The sequence below is a fragment of the Pygocentrus nattereri genome, chromosome 23, assembly GCF_015220715.1.
Source record: "Pygocentrus nattereri isolate fPygNat1 chromosome 23, fPygNat1.pri, whole genome shotgun sequence".
NCBI lineage: Eukaryota > Metazoa > Chordata > Actinopteri > Characiformes > Serrasalmidae > Pygocentrus > Pygocentrus nattereri.
This window is the reverse complement of record NC_051233.1, coordinates 5,890,937-5,906,307: the sequence shown is the minus strand read 5'-3', so window position 1 is coordinate 5,906,307 and position 15,371 is coordinate 5,890,937. Positions and strand designations below refer to the sequence as shown.

General features: G+C 40.1%; 1 protein-coding gene across 2 annotated transcripts in view; it reads left to right on the top strand.

The window, feature by feature from the left end:
- Positions 1-15,371, top strand: part of LOC108442885 (astrotactin-2) — a 759,455-nt gene that overhangs the window by 419,677 nt on the left and 324,407 nt on the right. For both annotated transcript variants that reach the window (XM_037533175.1, XM_037533174.1), the window contains exon 7: positions 7,125-7,292. In XM_037533175.1, the coding sequence (XP_037389072.1) occupies positions 7,125-7,292 (168 nt within the window). The remainder of the gene's footprint in view (positions 1-7,124; positions 7,293-15,371) is intronic.

Below are 15,371 nucleotides of genomic sequence, written 5' to 3'. Positions count from 1 at the left end.
TAGTGCCTGGCTAATGGCAGAGCTAGCCTGGCTAATGTTTAATGATGGTCAATTGGACAGTGTCTTTGTTTGGTTCTCTTGACCATGATAACATCAGATTAAACAGCATCCGGTAACCCAGGACTTTGAAGGATAGCAGACAGGAAACTTGTGTCAATAGGTCACTAGTATCGCACAGCCTGTTTAAAACGGAAGATTAATAGATTGAAAAATGTAGGAAGTATTTTTAATAACAAACGCTTTGTGGAAGATATAAAGTAGTAATGTTCAACAAGGGCCCTTTAAGAACATATGGTTGAGCACGGATGTTTTTCTGCTGCTAACAGCACGGGGAGCCTCCTGCCAGCCTCGTCTCGTTCCGAGGTCTCTCCTGAGCAGTCTCTGGAACAGATGGAGGAGAAAAGCTCTTCACCCTGCCTCTCAGGCAGCATTTAGAGAGCTTCTAAGGGTCCCCAAAAGTGCGCCACGACACTTCTGCAAAGCCACCGCATGCACGCTCATGCACATGCGCAAAGGTTGACTTCATCAAGCAGCGAGTCTTTTGGGAGGTTAAGGGTGGCTGGATTTGAGTGGCGAGGCCATCAGGCCGTAGGTGAGTGCAGCAAGCCGGAAAAAAGAGAAAATGATGGCTCTTAAAGCGCCGCCTGTTTGTAGAACACATAAACCTTCTCTGCCGCTCGTGACCTTTCATGTTGAGCTTGGAAAACAGAACTGGATTTGCATGAGGGCATATGGAGGAAATAAACATCTGCAGCATGCAGGCCATTCAGAAGAACTGCTGTAGATTAAAGTAGATCAGGGAAAAATGGAGTTTTCACGCTTGGTGTGTAAACACTGTACAATTCAGTCCTTAGTCTGTGCAGTAAACATGTGTCAACCAAGCTGTAAACAACATAATGAATTCCTATTCTGTCTATTCAGCCTACAGCAACACTGAACTTGGAAGAAGTACAGTACTATACGAAAGTCTTAGGCACCAAAGACACATTTTCAAAATGTATTTATTTGTGTAGTTTGTGTTAATTTGCAGAGAAAAGTGTTAATATTTGAATAAACAAAATTTATAGAATATTAGTTAATAATGATTTATATATATATATATATATATATATATATATATATATATATATATATATATATATATATATATATATATATATATATATATGATACCTAATATATATTATAAAGAGTGCGGGTACTAGACCAGCCTGCCTGCCGTCCAGACCTGTCTCCCATTGAAAATGTGTGGTGCGTTATGAAGCGCAAAATACGACAACGGAGACCCCGGAATGTTGAACAACTGAAGTTGTACATCAATACATTTCCCCAACAATGGGAAAGAATTCCACCTACAAAGCTTCAACAATTAGTGTCCTCAGTTCCCAAACGCTTACTGAATGTTGGTAAAAGGAAAGGTGATGTAACACAGTGGTAAACACGCCCCTGTCCCAACATCTTTGGAACGTGTTATAGGCATCAAATTCAAAATGAGTGAATATTTGCAAAAAACAAAGTTTATCCATTTGAACATTAAATATCTTGTCTTTGTAGTGTATTCAACTGAATATAGGTTGAAAAAGATTTGCAAATCATCGTATTCTGTTTTTATTCATGTTTTACACAACGTCCCAACTTCATTGGAATTGGGGTTGTATATAAATAATCATATATATAATAAATAGTCATTTTCTGGATGTTTGTTTATTTGTTTACCCATCTCCAAGCCTCTCCTCGAGGAAGCCCAGAATTATATGTAGTTAAAAAGCAGCTCCTGGTTTGACCAATCAGTGCTCAGTAAATTGTGCTTATGATGTAATTGATGATATTAATGAGTCTCTGTGGCAGCTGTGAAGGTGTCAATATGGACCTAAGAAATTCGTCATCATCATCATCATCATCATCATCATCATCATCATCGTCGTCGTTGGTCACCGCTTAATCCAGATAGGGTCACGGTAGCAGTTGGGAGAGCAGAGAATCCCAGATGACCCTGTCCCTGCAACTTCCTTCAGCTCATTCCCAGGGACCCCAAGCCGCTCCCAGGCCAACTTGGAGATGTAATCCTCCAGCAGGTCTTAGGACGACCCCGCGTGCCTGGTACACCTGGAGGTGTCCAGGGGGCATCCGGATCATATGCCCGAACCACCTCAGCTGGCTCCTCTCAATGCAGAGGAGTAGTGGCTCAACTCTGAGCTCCTCATGGCCAAGCTCCTCACCCTGTCGAATAGAGTGTAGCCCACCACCCTGCAAAGAAAGCTCATTTCCACTGCTTGTATTCGTGATCTCATTCTTTCGGTCATTACCCACAGCTCATGACCATAGGTGAGGGTCAGGATGTAGACCGACCAGTAAACAGAGAGCTTCGCCTTATGGCTCAGCTCCCTCTTCACCACTATAGTCCGGTACAGTGACCGCATTACTGCTGCCTCCTTCCCAGCCTGCAGCTGATCTCACGATCCCTCTTCCCATCACTCGTGAACAAGACCCTGAGATACTTAAACTCCTCCACCTGGGGCAAGTCCTTTCCCCTTACCCGGAATGGGCATGCCATCTTTTTCTGGGCTAAGACCATAGACCAGAAATTCTTGCTACTTTTTATTGTTTTTATGTTTATTTGAATTATGACTACGACTTTATTCTAATGTACATTGTGATAAACTCACTGCCGAGGTAAATCGTGTAAAAATTTGCTTAGATCCCTAAAACTTTTGCACAGTGCTGTATTTCAGGCTGGACTTTTTGAATGTGGCAGCAAATCTGAAGAGATGTGTCATTCACAGGCATCAGTCTTGAAGACAGAAAAAGAGAAGTTGGAAAATGTTCAAAGAAAACTGTATTAAGGCTGCTGAGAAGTATAATAAGACTTAATACACTATATTTTAATATCACACACTGCACCTTTCACACATGTGTGTTTACAATGTTTGCAGCCCCTTGTGCTAAAGACTTTCACACATTCATCAGCTAATTTTCACTTTCCTGCAGCCTGGGGTGAAGACAAGGTGGGAAAGTCTGGTCTATATGCAAACTGCATATATTTAAAATCAAGAAATGGTTGAACTTGACCGGGAGTGGTTCTGCACATGCCTGTATAAATAAATAAATAAATAAAAGTGAACACATCTTCTACAGTCGACACGGGTCTGCATATTTTAATACATAATATTGTTGTTTATTTACATATTCTAAAAGAAGGAAAAAATAAAAATAAAATAAAATGTGGCCTGAGCAAACGTTAAGGCATCTTTCTATATTTTAGATTTTTATTTTATTCCCGTATGTTAAGTGTGGAGTCAGTCCAGCTTGGAAAATATCATTTCAGTGGTTTATGGTCCCTGACTAAAGGTACTGAGATATACCCTTGAGGGAACCACCCCAGTGACGAGAGGGGAACTGCCTCAGTCACAGTTTCATACCTTTTTATTTCCTGAGAGTGTTGAGATTTTCTTACAAAAAGTGCCATTGTAAATCAAATGTGATTGGTCGATTATTCTGTCAGTTCCTGGTATGTTGGTCATTGATCTGTCACGGCAGTCCTTCTGTTCAGCTCCTGAAGTCCGTATCAATGGGAGAGCTCACTTCAGATCTACCAGGATAAAACAAAGGGGAAAATCCTGATGATGTGTTTTAAGAATGTGTTGCTTTTCTTTCATATTAAGTCAAAAATAAACTAAAAACCAGACATGTATTTATGTATTTCACAGTAATTTACACTCACTGGCCACTTTTTTAGGTATGCTAGTAAAAGGTTGGACCCGGTTTTGCCTTCAGAACTGCCTTAATTCTTTGTGCCACACTTTCAACAAGGTGTTGGAAACGTTCCTCAGAGATTTTGGTTGGTTATTTGAGCTCCTGTTGCCTTTCTATCATCTGGAACCAGTCTGCCCATTCTCCTCTGACCTCTCACATCAACAAGGCATTTTCGTCCACACAACTGACCGCTCACTGGATATTTCCTCTTTTTCGGACCGTTCTCTGTGAACCCTAGAGATGGTTGTGCGTGAAAATCCCAGTAGATCAGCAGTTTCTGAAATACTCAGAACAGCCCGTCTGGCACCAACAACCACGCCACGTTCAAAGCCACTTAAATCCCCTTTCTTCCCCGTTCTGATGCTCGGTCTGCACTTCAGCAAGTTGTCTTGACCACCTCTACAGGCCTCAATGCATTGAGTTTGGCCATGTGATTGGCTGATTAGCTATTTGTGTTAACAAGCAACTGAACCTGTACCTAATAAAGTGGCCGGTGAGTGTATAATCCTGATTTGTAATACTATAAAATAGCACTTGTCCAGAGTAAAAATCATTATGAATTTGCCGTAAAGGCTAAAATTAGCTGAACTTGAACTAGCCCATGTTCTAATGTCACACCCTCCACTTCTCCACATCCACAGCTCACACAGAGAGAGCGAGAGAAAGAGAGAGAGAGAGAAAGAGAGAGAGAGAGAGAGAGAGAGAGAGAGAGTATATGTAAGAGGGATTATAAAGAAGTAGCCCAGTTCAATTAAAGTAGCCCTTATCTTTCTTAAGCGCTTGGATGGAGCAGCTATGTACACGCTGCCCAGCATGAGCAATTCTGAGCAAGGAGGTGACCAGCTGCCCAGTCAGAGACAGATTAGTGAAAAAACAGAAAGCACAAATTTCACAATTTTCTGCTTCACCTAAATGCAGATGATCATCCAAAAAGATTCCACTGGAGCTACGACGCTGATGTAGCTAGCATGTACACTTACCTTGTGTTGAGTAGTCGAGTAATCTCTAATAGACCTGCTTCTGTGGTTTCTGACACTGTTCAACACACTGTTATCTACAAATACGGACAGAAGTGTGGACAATTTGCATGTTCAGTCATGTAGTTTGCATGGTGTTAATTGGTGCAGTATTAGCTCCCATTACTTCCTGGCTGCATTAGCCTTGTAGCTCAAAGACTAATTTTAATATACCTTTTGTCAGCCTCACCTCACCACTTAGAAATGCAGTACAAGAGAAGATGGAGGCAGCAAGGAGCATCTTATTCAACTGCAACTCACTTTTAGCGAAGTTAGCCTCACTGAACTATATATAACAATCCTTGCAAACTTTGTACCACAAAACTTTCTGTTGTTTCTTAGAAGTTTATATGTATATATATATATGAATCACAATAATAGTTTGCTAAAACTGATCTGAACAGAACGAACTAAATATGGTTTAGTATAAAGTATTTTCAAATATATTGTTACTCTGGTCTATTAACAGCTTTATAAGCCATTTTGAGACGGGGTATAAAAAGGGAGCTGCGCCACATTGCTGTGATTTCTGGGTTCTGCTGCAGAAGTTGGGGCTTGTGTTCGTGTTCTGTTGCCCTCTTAAGGCTTTGCCTATAAACACTACTTATAAGCTAATAGATTAATGGAATGTCCATTGAGACGACATTGGGGTTCCCTCTTAAGTGAAAGAGCCTAGGCCATTTGGACAAGGACATGCAACCACCAGTACTGAAACAGATAGCCAACGTACAGCTAAAGAAGCAAACTTCAAACATCAAACATGTCCTGGATAATTGAGTAAATTCTGAGTTAAGGGTTTACAACTGTGCAAATTAGATTTCGACTAATCCTTTACATAAAGATATCTCCATTGTACACATTGCTGTCTGTCAGTAGTCTGTTATGAAGGGCTAATGGTGAATTTTTCATGCCGTTTTCTGCACTTTTGAAGCAAAAAGAATAAAATTGGTCTCAGCAGGACAGATTTTCCAGACTTCTTGACAATCAGACGTATGCACAAATGACTTTATTAAAGCCAAACACTAGGCGCTCTGCTGGGATGCGAGGAGACCAAAGCAATCGTTTCACCTTTCCCATCAGGATAAGAAATCCATACTATCAATTAGGCCCTAGTCAGTATTGCAAATAGAGGGCAGTGAATTGGAAAGGGAAGGAGGCATGTAGGCAGTAGGTGAATAGAGGTCAGTTTACAGGACACATATAAAGTCCAGTCTATAATAGGCAATCAGTTGGGTCAGTTTTCCATTGAAAATCCATTTTGATCCAGGATAAGGGTTAATCTCTGAAACGCAGTTCATGTTCTAAGCTGACAGATGAGTGAAATCCTCTGCCCATATATCTGTAGTATGGTACCATGTGTAGGGTCTTCTGTTTCAACAGACTACAGTGCTCAATATGTTTGAGGGATGTTCATGGCTTTATATTACAGTATCCATCCGTTTTCTAAGCCACTTCACCCTCAGGGTCGCAGTGGGGTGCTGGAGCCTATCCCAGCGGTCATCGGGCAGAAGGCAGGATACACCCTGGACAGGCCACCAGTCCATCACAGGGCATATATACAGTATTATATACATACTGTATATAATAATAATGTGTATATATATATAAGAACCCCTTTATTGTTTGAACTGAGGGGCTAGTGACTTATGTTCTTAACTCGAACTAGACTAGTCAGCTAGCTAGCGGGCTAAAAGAGCCAACAGCCAAAACTCCATCATTAATATCACAGGCTTGAATTAAAGCACTTACGGTACGATTTACTGTAAAACAGCAGTAAAAAATCTTTAAAAAATGTCACTTGAACGAATTATATGCTTCAATTGTTCATGTTTCAGTCAGAAGTGGCATCAAACCCAGGCTGAATCCCAAACTGCCCCATACTCTCTAAATGATGTGGTAGCTCTGAAAGCTTAGAGATTCTAGCATCTACTGCCAAATAGTGCATCATTTATCGAGTGTGGATGTGTCCCAATTGACTATTTCCTATGTATGTTTTGCACCATTGACCTGCAGGATCCAGTATTTAAGTTCCTACATAGTGCATTATGTAGGGAGCAGTGAGCCATTTGAGATTCTTCCCCAGCAGGAGAAGAAGGGCATCACCGGATTGGTGCTAAATAAGACTTGCAGCTGCGATTTGGCGATGAAAGAGTACTTATAAAACAAAGTTTTTTTTACATTTTTCAAAAAATGGAAATAATATATAAAGACAGAAGGAAGCCACTTCATAATCAATATGACTGTGCGATACTACACTGATATGTTATGGTATAATGATAAACATTATTTAGAGTAATGACATTGTTCATGTCCAGTGGGTCATTAAAGATGCATCTTGTGTATGTGTTTGTGCAGGGAGCAGTTTCGTGGTCAGCATGGGCAGTTATCTGGATGTGTCGAACTGGCTGAACCCAGCGAAGCTGACCCTCTACTACCAAAACAACTCAACTTCTCAGTGGGTCAGAGATTACTGTGGTCAGCGGACCACTGAACCCTGCGAACAGCTGTGTGACCAGGACACCGGTAAGTGACACACACAAACAAATGGGCAGCTTGGGGTCATCCATCTGTCGCTACTCTTCCCTTAAAGTGAATCTTCAGCCAGAAAATCTAATTTGTGATGTAATAGTAGTTTGAATACAATTTGGTTTGAATACATCGCTCTGTAGCAGCAGCGTTTTAAGGATATGGTGTATTAAAATTCAGGATAATAAGTGATCAAATTCCCACAGCTGATATTTGAAATATTGACGTAAAGATTAGATCTGTCGTACACGTATCGTCTCATTTTCCTTACTTTGTTTTTGTTTTGTGTGGATATGTTGCGCCCACACACACACACACACACACACACACACACAAACATGCTTACAAACACACACGGGCAGTTCTGTATTCGGGGTTATGTAGGTCACAGCCATGATCCTCCACGGCAAACACATTTATTCACTCTTGACCTTCCGCAGTAATCTGTAGTGCAAGGTCTCAATCAGGTCCTGTGCGTTTACAGAGCCAGATAAGCTCGGCAGCACTGAAGCATGGGCCGAATATTACACCCCCTCCATATGAGCACCCACACAGAGGGTTTTACAGAGTGGACGGCTGATATTTACTCTGATTTTCATCCACTGCCTTTATTTATTACCCCGACTCTCACAACAAAGCCGACACACTGCGTCAGGTTGGACCACCAGTGGGTGTAGTGAAAATATGGATTAATTGAGGAAAATACTGATTAATTGTCTGAAGTCTATGTTTTATATAATAAAAAATATGCTATTATTAGTGCTGTCACAGCTAACATGCCATCAATCTATTATTACAATCAATTATTAATGATAAGTGTGTTTTCTTTAAAGCTCTTAACCCATTTTAGAACCATTTTCAGATTTTGAACCTTCAAGCCATTAGTATTTCCATGAAGCTATTGTTCTATTCACCAGCTTCTAATTCAAATTTTCCATCCCACCTTAAATGGTGTGTTGTGGTGTCTGTATAGCAGCCTTATGAGGATTCCAATACTATGTCAGCATCAAGTTTTTACTGACTGCTTCAGAAAAGATTTGAATTTCTATGTTATTTCTAGTTATTATTGGAGGAGTCTGTTAACTCGTTAGCTATCTACTGATCAGATAACATTAATGTGATGCTCTGTTTATATTGTAGTTGGAGAAAAGGTGGCGCACTGCTGTGAAATATAGTGTGATTGTTCCATTAGCCTGCTATAAGTGTTGGGTCATCATTACACATTAAAGCATTTTAACATATTTTAGCTAAACGCCCAGAAGTCACCAAATATAATGTGGGTTTATTTTAGATGTATGTGTGAGAGCTGTGTAACATTGAAAGTGAAGTTTGTGAAAAATAACAATTAGAATGTCTTATTTTTCAAAGCAGGTGAGCAAAATGTAGACAAATAATATAATACTCCATTACTAAAAATAGATAGTTAATGTAAATTATCATTAATTTACTAAATTGTTGTTGCCAAAAAAATAAAGCATTTTTACATCTACAATGTAAGTTACTGTTGAATAAAACACAACAAAAGTTAAGGACAGGTGATTTTATGCTTTTGAGTCACAATGAAATGCAATGAAGAGAAATATTAATTGTAAATGAACTGAGCATTCGTAGTAGCCACTGAACTAAATACACCCTAACTGTGTGCTTTATTAGAGATGCCTAGGTGTACGATTTTGGACTGTAGCCAATAGCGGCTCTGTGATCAGAAACTGACCATTGATGAAGGTCTAGACCAGGGGTTGGCAACACAAACGTTAAGAAGATCCAAGTAGTGCTTTCATTAAAATCGAGCCTCCTTGTGAGCAATTTTATGTTCATTTTGCCATCTTGCTCGTAAGTATATCTCAGTATATACTAACATCCTAGTGAAGGCTAAAATGATGACATTAAAAAAAAAAAAACGCAACCTTTCTTTGCTCTACTTTAAGCTTTAGCTCAGCTATGTAGACTTTTCTCTCATCTCCAGCAGGAAACTTTTCCATTTAAACAGAACAGTTCCTTGTAAAATATCTCAGTGTTCAACCTTTTGCAAAGCTGAAGTCTCTTCTTTTTACCAGCTTCTTGTTCAGATTAAACATTTTAGAAAACCAACTGTAGTGACCATTAATGTAAATACGTTTGTCTTTTATTTTTACCTACGAAACTAATTCTACTGTGGATCCATGGCAGGACAGAGTAAAAACAGCAAAAGGAGATGCATGTTGGTCCTCTGGTCTGGAGGATGGCTAACATAAACAGATGAGCTACAGTCTCTGTCTGTCAAGATGGAGCTACAAGGGTGGTGTTTCTAATATAGTGGCTATATAGAGTTAGGAGGGCAACAGAAGTTGAGTAATAAGCAAGTTGCAGATTCTGTTTGCTTGAAATGCTTTTCTCCTCCACAATTTCACTTTTCCAAACATTATCCATCATCTCTCCTCCGTCAGCCACCTTTTCTTAAGGTTAAAAAAGCCGCCTTTCTGCATCATAGCCCAACCCTGCATCACAATATAACCCAAGCCTTTCAGCAGGTAATGTTTCAGTCTGGCTAATGCCATGTCAGATGTGACTGATAGCGGGTCTGCTGTAAATCCACCTAAACAAACACTAAAGGGTAGAGTCAGGAGTGTGAAGGTGAGTGGGAGAAGGCAAGCATGGCACTAGTAAAGAATGTGATGTCAGAGAGAGAGAGAGAGAGAGAGAGAGAGAGTGAGTGAGTTGCCATATGTTTGCCATATATATATATATATATTTAATGAGATCACTGGATATAACACATTTTTTGTTGCTTGTGTAGAGAGACAGATTCACATGATGCCACATTATGTGAAGATGTTTTGCCGGATAACATTTTGTGCAAAATCATCTCGCCTGACATTTGGTTTGCTTGAAGTTGTTTTCTGCGAGCCCATTTCACTTAAAACTGTTTTGTGCATGACATTTCACCTGATGCTCTTTTGTGCAATTATATCACCTCATACTGCTTAGTGTGAACTAATTTCACTTAATGCATTTTGTGCACTCGTTTCGCCTAATACCACTTTGTGCAAAGCTATTTTGCCTGATGCCTTTGGGTAAAAGGCCATTCACCTGATGCCATTTTGCAATACTATTTTGCCTAAAAGCTTCTTGCGCAAGGCTGGTTTGCTTCATGGCACTTTATGTGAAAGAGTGTTCTTTATTTTTTTGTGCAAGGCCATTTTGCCTGATGGCTTTTTGTGCAGAGCTATTTTACCTGAAAGCTTCTTGTGCAAGGCTGATTCACCTGATGGCAGTTTATGCGAAGATGTTTTGCCTGATGCCTTTTCGTACAAAAGTTTTGTGCAAAGCTGATTTGCCTGATGTATTTTTTAAGCAAGGCCATTTTGCCTGATGCCTTATTGTGTGAAGCCGTTTCACCTGATGCCTTTTTGTACAAAGTCAATTGGCCTGATGGCTTCTTGTGCAAGGTTTACCCTGATGGCAGTTTATGCGAAGATGTTTTGCCTGATGCCTTTTTGTACAAAACAAATTTACCTGGTGCCTTTTTGTGCAAAGCTGATTTGCATTATGTCTTTTGTAATCAAGGCAATTTTGCCTGATGCCTTATTGTATGAAGCCATTTCACCTGATGCCTTTTAATACAAAGTCAATTGGCCTGATGGCTTCTTGTGCAATGCTGTTTAGCCTGGTGGCACTTCATGCGAAGGTATCTTGTCTGATGCCTTTTCACCCCAGGTTGTTTTGCTTGATGCCATTTTTGTACAAAGCCATTTCACCTAGATGACTAGAGGGTTATAAACTCCAGCAGTGGAGTTGTGTTCTCTGGAGTGAAACAGCTCCATCAAATACACTTGGCATGATTTGGATTGATCCAGAACTATTGATCCAGAACTACTTTCTGCATCAGGAATACAGGGGAAAAGCTCCCTTGATTCAGAAGAAACACTGTCTACAAACCTTTGGACAAAGTTTATTTATAACTCATTTCACAAAATGAGTGTAATGTGGGGAAAGAAACAGAAAGAAAGGGAGAAACAATGTTGTTGTCAGTGTGAAGCAAAAGTTCTTCTGAAGGCTTTTGAATGGGGTGGTATTAAGTTAATGGCTGGGCACTGCTGAGGAGAGGTGCTTTTGTCTGGAGGCCATTGTGTTCTTTTAGCACCGCACATTACATCAGCAGACTGAAACCAGAGCTCTATTGTTATGAAGACTTGCTCCACTTTGAATGCACTGCAGTTCATAAACAGTTGCAGTGTTTGAGCTCTGCAGATGCTTTTAGGTGTTGTCAGGTGATTAAGGTTGATATTCATTCATCACAAACATAAACAATGCTCTATTATGCTTCATTACTAAAAGATATAACAAAGTGACTTCACCGGTACAATAGCTGCTATATTATTAATCGGAAGTGAATGTTGATAAGGCATTGATATGCACTGCTGCGTACTCATCCGCTGCATTCTGCATTTCACAATGCTTCAGATTTGTTTTCATTATGCTGTTATATGGTTCACTTGTTGTTCAATTCCTGCATATTTAATCATGACTGAATCATAACTTTATGCATTTTGCATAAAGACTCCCATCAATAGATTTGTCTACTGTGGCCAAGTGTAGTAGTTCTTTAGTCTAATATCTCAGGCATATTATATACTAAGGCTTATTACTCAGTAGCTACAGGGAGTTCAATGCAAACTAATTGAGTTAATCTTGTGGTATAGAAGTTTGTGGAAGTGCAGTAAACTTTAATTTGAACAATTTCACTCTTTAAATGAAGGCCTATTAATTACAATTACATATTTACATTACATATTACATTGTATTCGTAACGCCGGGGAGCAATGATGAGGCAGATGCGTATGCTGAGAGATTTATTAGGAGCAAATCCATATTCGGGGTCTAAACAGTCCAGGGTCAAAGAGCAAATACAGAGAGAATGAGGGAAAGACATGACAAAAAGGAACACAGAATACACACAACAACGGACAACAGGAAATACCATGGAGGCCAGAAGATACGACACTATACAATACAAACAACTAGGGAAATGAACAGGGCTTAAATACTAGAACAGGTTAACAAGACATAGGTGGATAACAAGAGGGTTAACAAGATGCAGGTCAGACAACAGTCAAGGGCACGGTCTGGAAACAAGGGGGCAGGACAGGGAAGAATCAAAAAAAGGAAGCACGTGGACAGGACTAAAGGAAAACAAAAGCACATGTAATCCAATTCAGTGGATTATTTAAAAAAAAAAAAAATTCATCTCTTTTACTTACAAACTTACAAAGTGTGGTATAAACTAAAAGTTTAGAATGTGCAATTTGAGTTTCTCCTCCTGCTTCAGTGAGCTATGAGACAGAGAATTAATTTGTACCAAGGTGAAAGTGGTCTTGTTGTCACTGATAAGATCAAGAAAGATCTGGTAATATTGTAGTTAATGCAGTCATAACAATGAAGTGACTTAAAACAGAATTGAGCCCGAAAGAGAGAGAGAGAGAAAGAGAGAGAGACAGAGAAGGAGGGGTAGAAATAGAGACGTAGTTATAAATGGAGAGAGAGAGAGAGAGAGAGAGAGAGAGAGAGAGAGAATAAGGGTAAGAATAGAGAGGTTGTTATAGATTGAGAGAGAGAGAGAGAGAGACAGAATGGGGTAGGAATAGAGGGGTTGTTATAGATTAAGAGAGAGAGAGAGAGAGAGAGAGAGAGAGAGAGAGAGAGAGAGAGAGTGGGACTAGGAATAGAGAGGTTGTTATAGAGAGAGAGAGAGAGAATGAGGGTAGGAATAGAGAGGTTGTTATAGATTGATATACAGAGAGAGAGAGAGAGAGAGAGAGAGAGAGAGAGAGAGAGAGAGAGAGAGAGAGAGAATAAGGGTAAGAATAGAGAGGTTGTTATAGATTGAGAGAGAGAGAGAGAGAGACAGAATGGGGTAGGAATAGAGGGGTTGTTATAGATTAAGAGAGAGAGAGAGAGAGAGAGAGAGAGAGAGAGAGAGAGAGTGGGACTAGGAATAGAGAGGTTGTTATAGAGAGAGAGAGAGAGAGAGAGAGAGAGAGAGAGAGAGAGAGAGAGAGAGAGAATGAGGGTAGGAATAGAGAGGTTGTTATAGATTGATATACAGAGAGAGAGAGAGAGAGAGAGAGAGAGAGAATAAGGGTAGGAATAGAGAGGTTGTTATAGATTGAGAGAGAGAGAGAGAGAGAGAGAGAATGAGGGTAGGAATAGAGAGGTTGTTATAGATTGATATACAGAGAGAGAGAGAGAGAGAGAGAGAATAAGGGTAGGAATAGAGAGGTTGTTATAGAGAGAGAGAGAGAGAGAGAGAGAGAGAGAGAGAGAGAGAGAGAGAATGAGGGTAGGAATAGAGAGGTTGTTATAGATTGATATACAGAGAGAGAGAGAGAGAGAGAGAGAGAGAGAGAGAATAAGGGTAGGAATAGAGAGGTTGTTATAGATTGAGAGAGAGAGAGAGAGAGAGAGAGAATGAGGGTAGGAATAGAGAGGTTGTTATAGATTGATATACAGAGAGAGAGAGAGAGAGAGAGAATAAGGGTAGGAATAGAGAGGTTGTTATAGAGAGAGAGAGAGAGAGAGAGAGAGAATGAGGGTAGGAATAGAGAGGTTGTTATAGATTGATATACAGAGAGAGAGAGAGAGAGAGAGAGAGAATAAGGGTAGGAATAGAGAGGTTGTTATAGATTGAGAGAGATAGACAGAATGGGGTAGGAATAAAGAGGTTATAAATTGAGAGAGAGAGAGAGAGAGAGAGAGAGAGAGAGAGAGAAAGAGAATGAGGGTAGAAATAGAGAGGTAGTTATAAATGGAGAGAGAGAGAGAGAGAGAGAGAGCAGGAGGGGTAGAAATAGAGAGGTAGTTATAAATGGAGAGAGAGGTTGTTATAGATTGAGAGAGAGAGAGAGTAAGGGTAAGAATAGAGAGGTTGTTATAGATTGAGAGAGAGAGAGAGAGAGAGAGAGTAAGGGTAAGAATAGAGAGGTTGTTATAGATTGAGAGAGAGAGAGAGAGAGAGAGAGAGAGTAAGGGTAAGAATAGAGAGGTTGTTATAGATTGAGAGAGAGAGAGAGAGAGTAAGGGTAAGAATAGAGAGGTTGTTATAGATTGAGAGAGAGAGAGAGAGAGTAAGGGTAAGAATAGAGAGGTTGTTATAGATTGAGAGAGAGAGAGAGAGAGAGAGAGAGAGAGAGTAAGGGTAAGAATAGAGAGGTTGTTATAGATTGAGAGAGAGAGAGAGTAAGGGTAAGAATAGAGAGGTTGTTATAGATTGAGAGAGAGAGAGAGAGAGTAAGGGTAAGAATAGAGAGGTTGTTATAGATTGAGAGAGAGACAGAGAGAGAGAGAGAGAGAGAGAGAGTAAGGGTAAGAATAGAGAGGTTGTTATAGATTGAGAGAGAGAGAGAGTAAGGGTAAGAATAGAGAGGTTGTTATAGATTGAGAGAGAGAGAGAGAGAGTAAGGGTAAGAATAGAGAGGTTGTTATAGATTGAGAGAGAGAGAGAGAGAGAGTAAGGGTAAGAATAGAGAGGTTGTTATAGATTGAGAGAGAGACAGAGAGAGAGAGAGAGAGACAGCAGAATGGGGTAGGAATAGAGAGGTTATAAATTGAGAGAGAGAGAGAGAGAAAGAGAGAGAGTGGGACTAGGAATAGAGGGGTTGTTATAGAGAGAGAGAGAGAGAGAGAGAGAGAGAGAGAGAGAGAGAGACAGCAGAATGGGGTAGGAATAGAGAGGTTATAAATTGAGAGAGAGAAAGAGAGAGAGTGGGACTAGGAATAGAGGGGTTGTTATATAGAGAGAGAGAGAGAGAGAGAGAGAGAAAGAGAGAGAGAATGGGGTAGGAATAGAGGGGTTGTTATAGAGAGAGAGAGAGAGAGAGAGAGAGAGAGAGAGACAGCAGAATGGGGTAGGAATAGAGAGGTTATAAATTGAGAGAGAGAAAGAGAGAGAGTGGGACTAGGAATAGAGGGGTTGTTATATAGAGAGAGAGAGAGAGAGAGAGAGAGAAAGAGAGAGAGAATGGGGTAGGAATAGAGAGGTTATAAATTGAGAGAGAGAAAGAGAGAGAGTGGGACTAGGAATAGAGGGGTTGTTATATA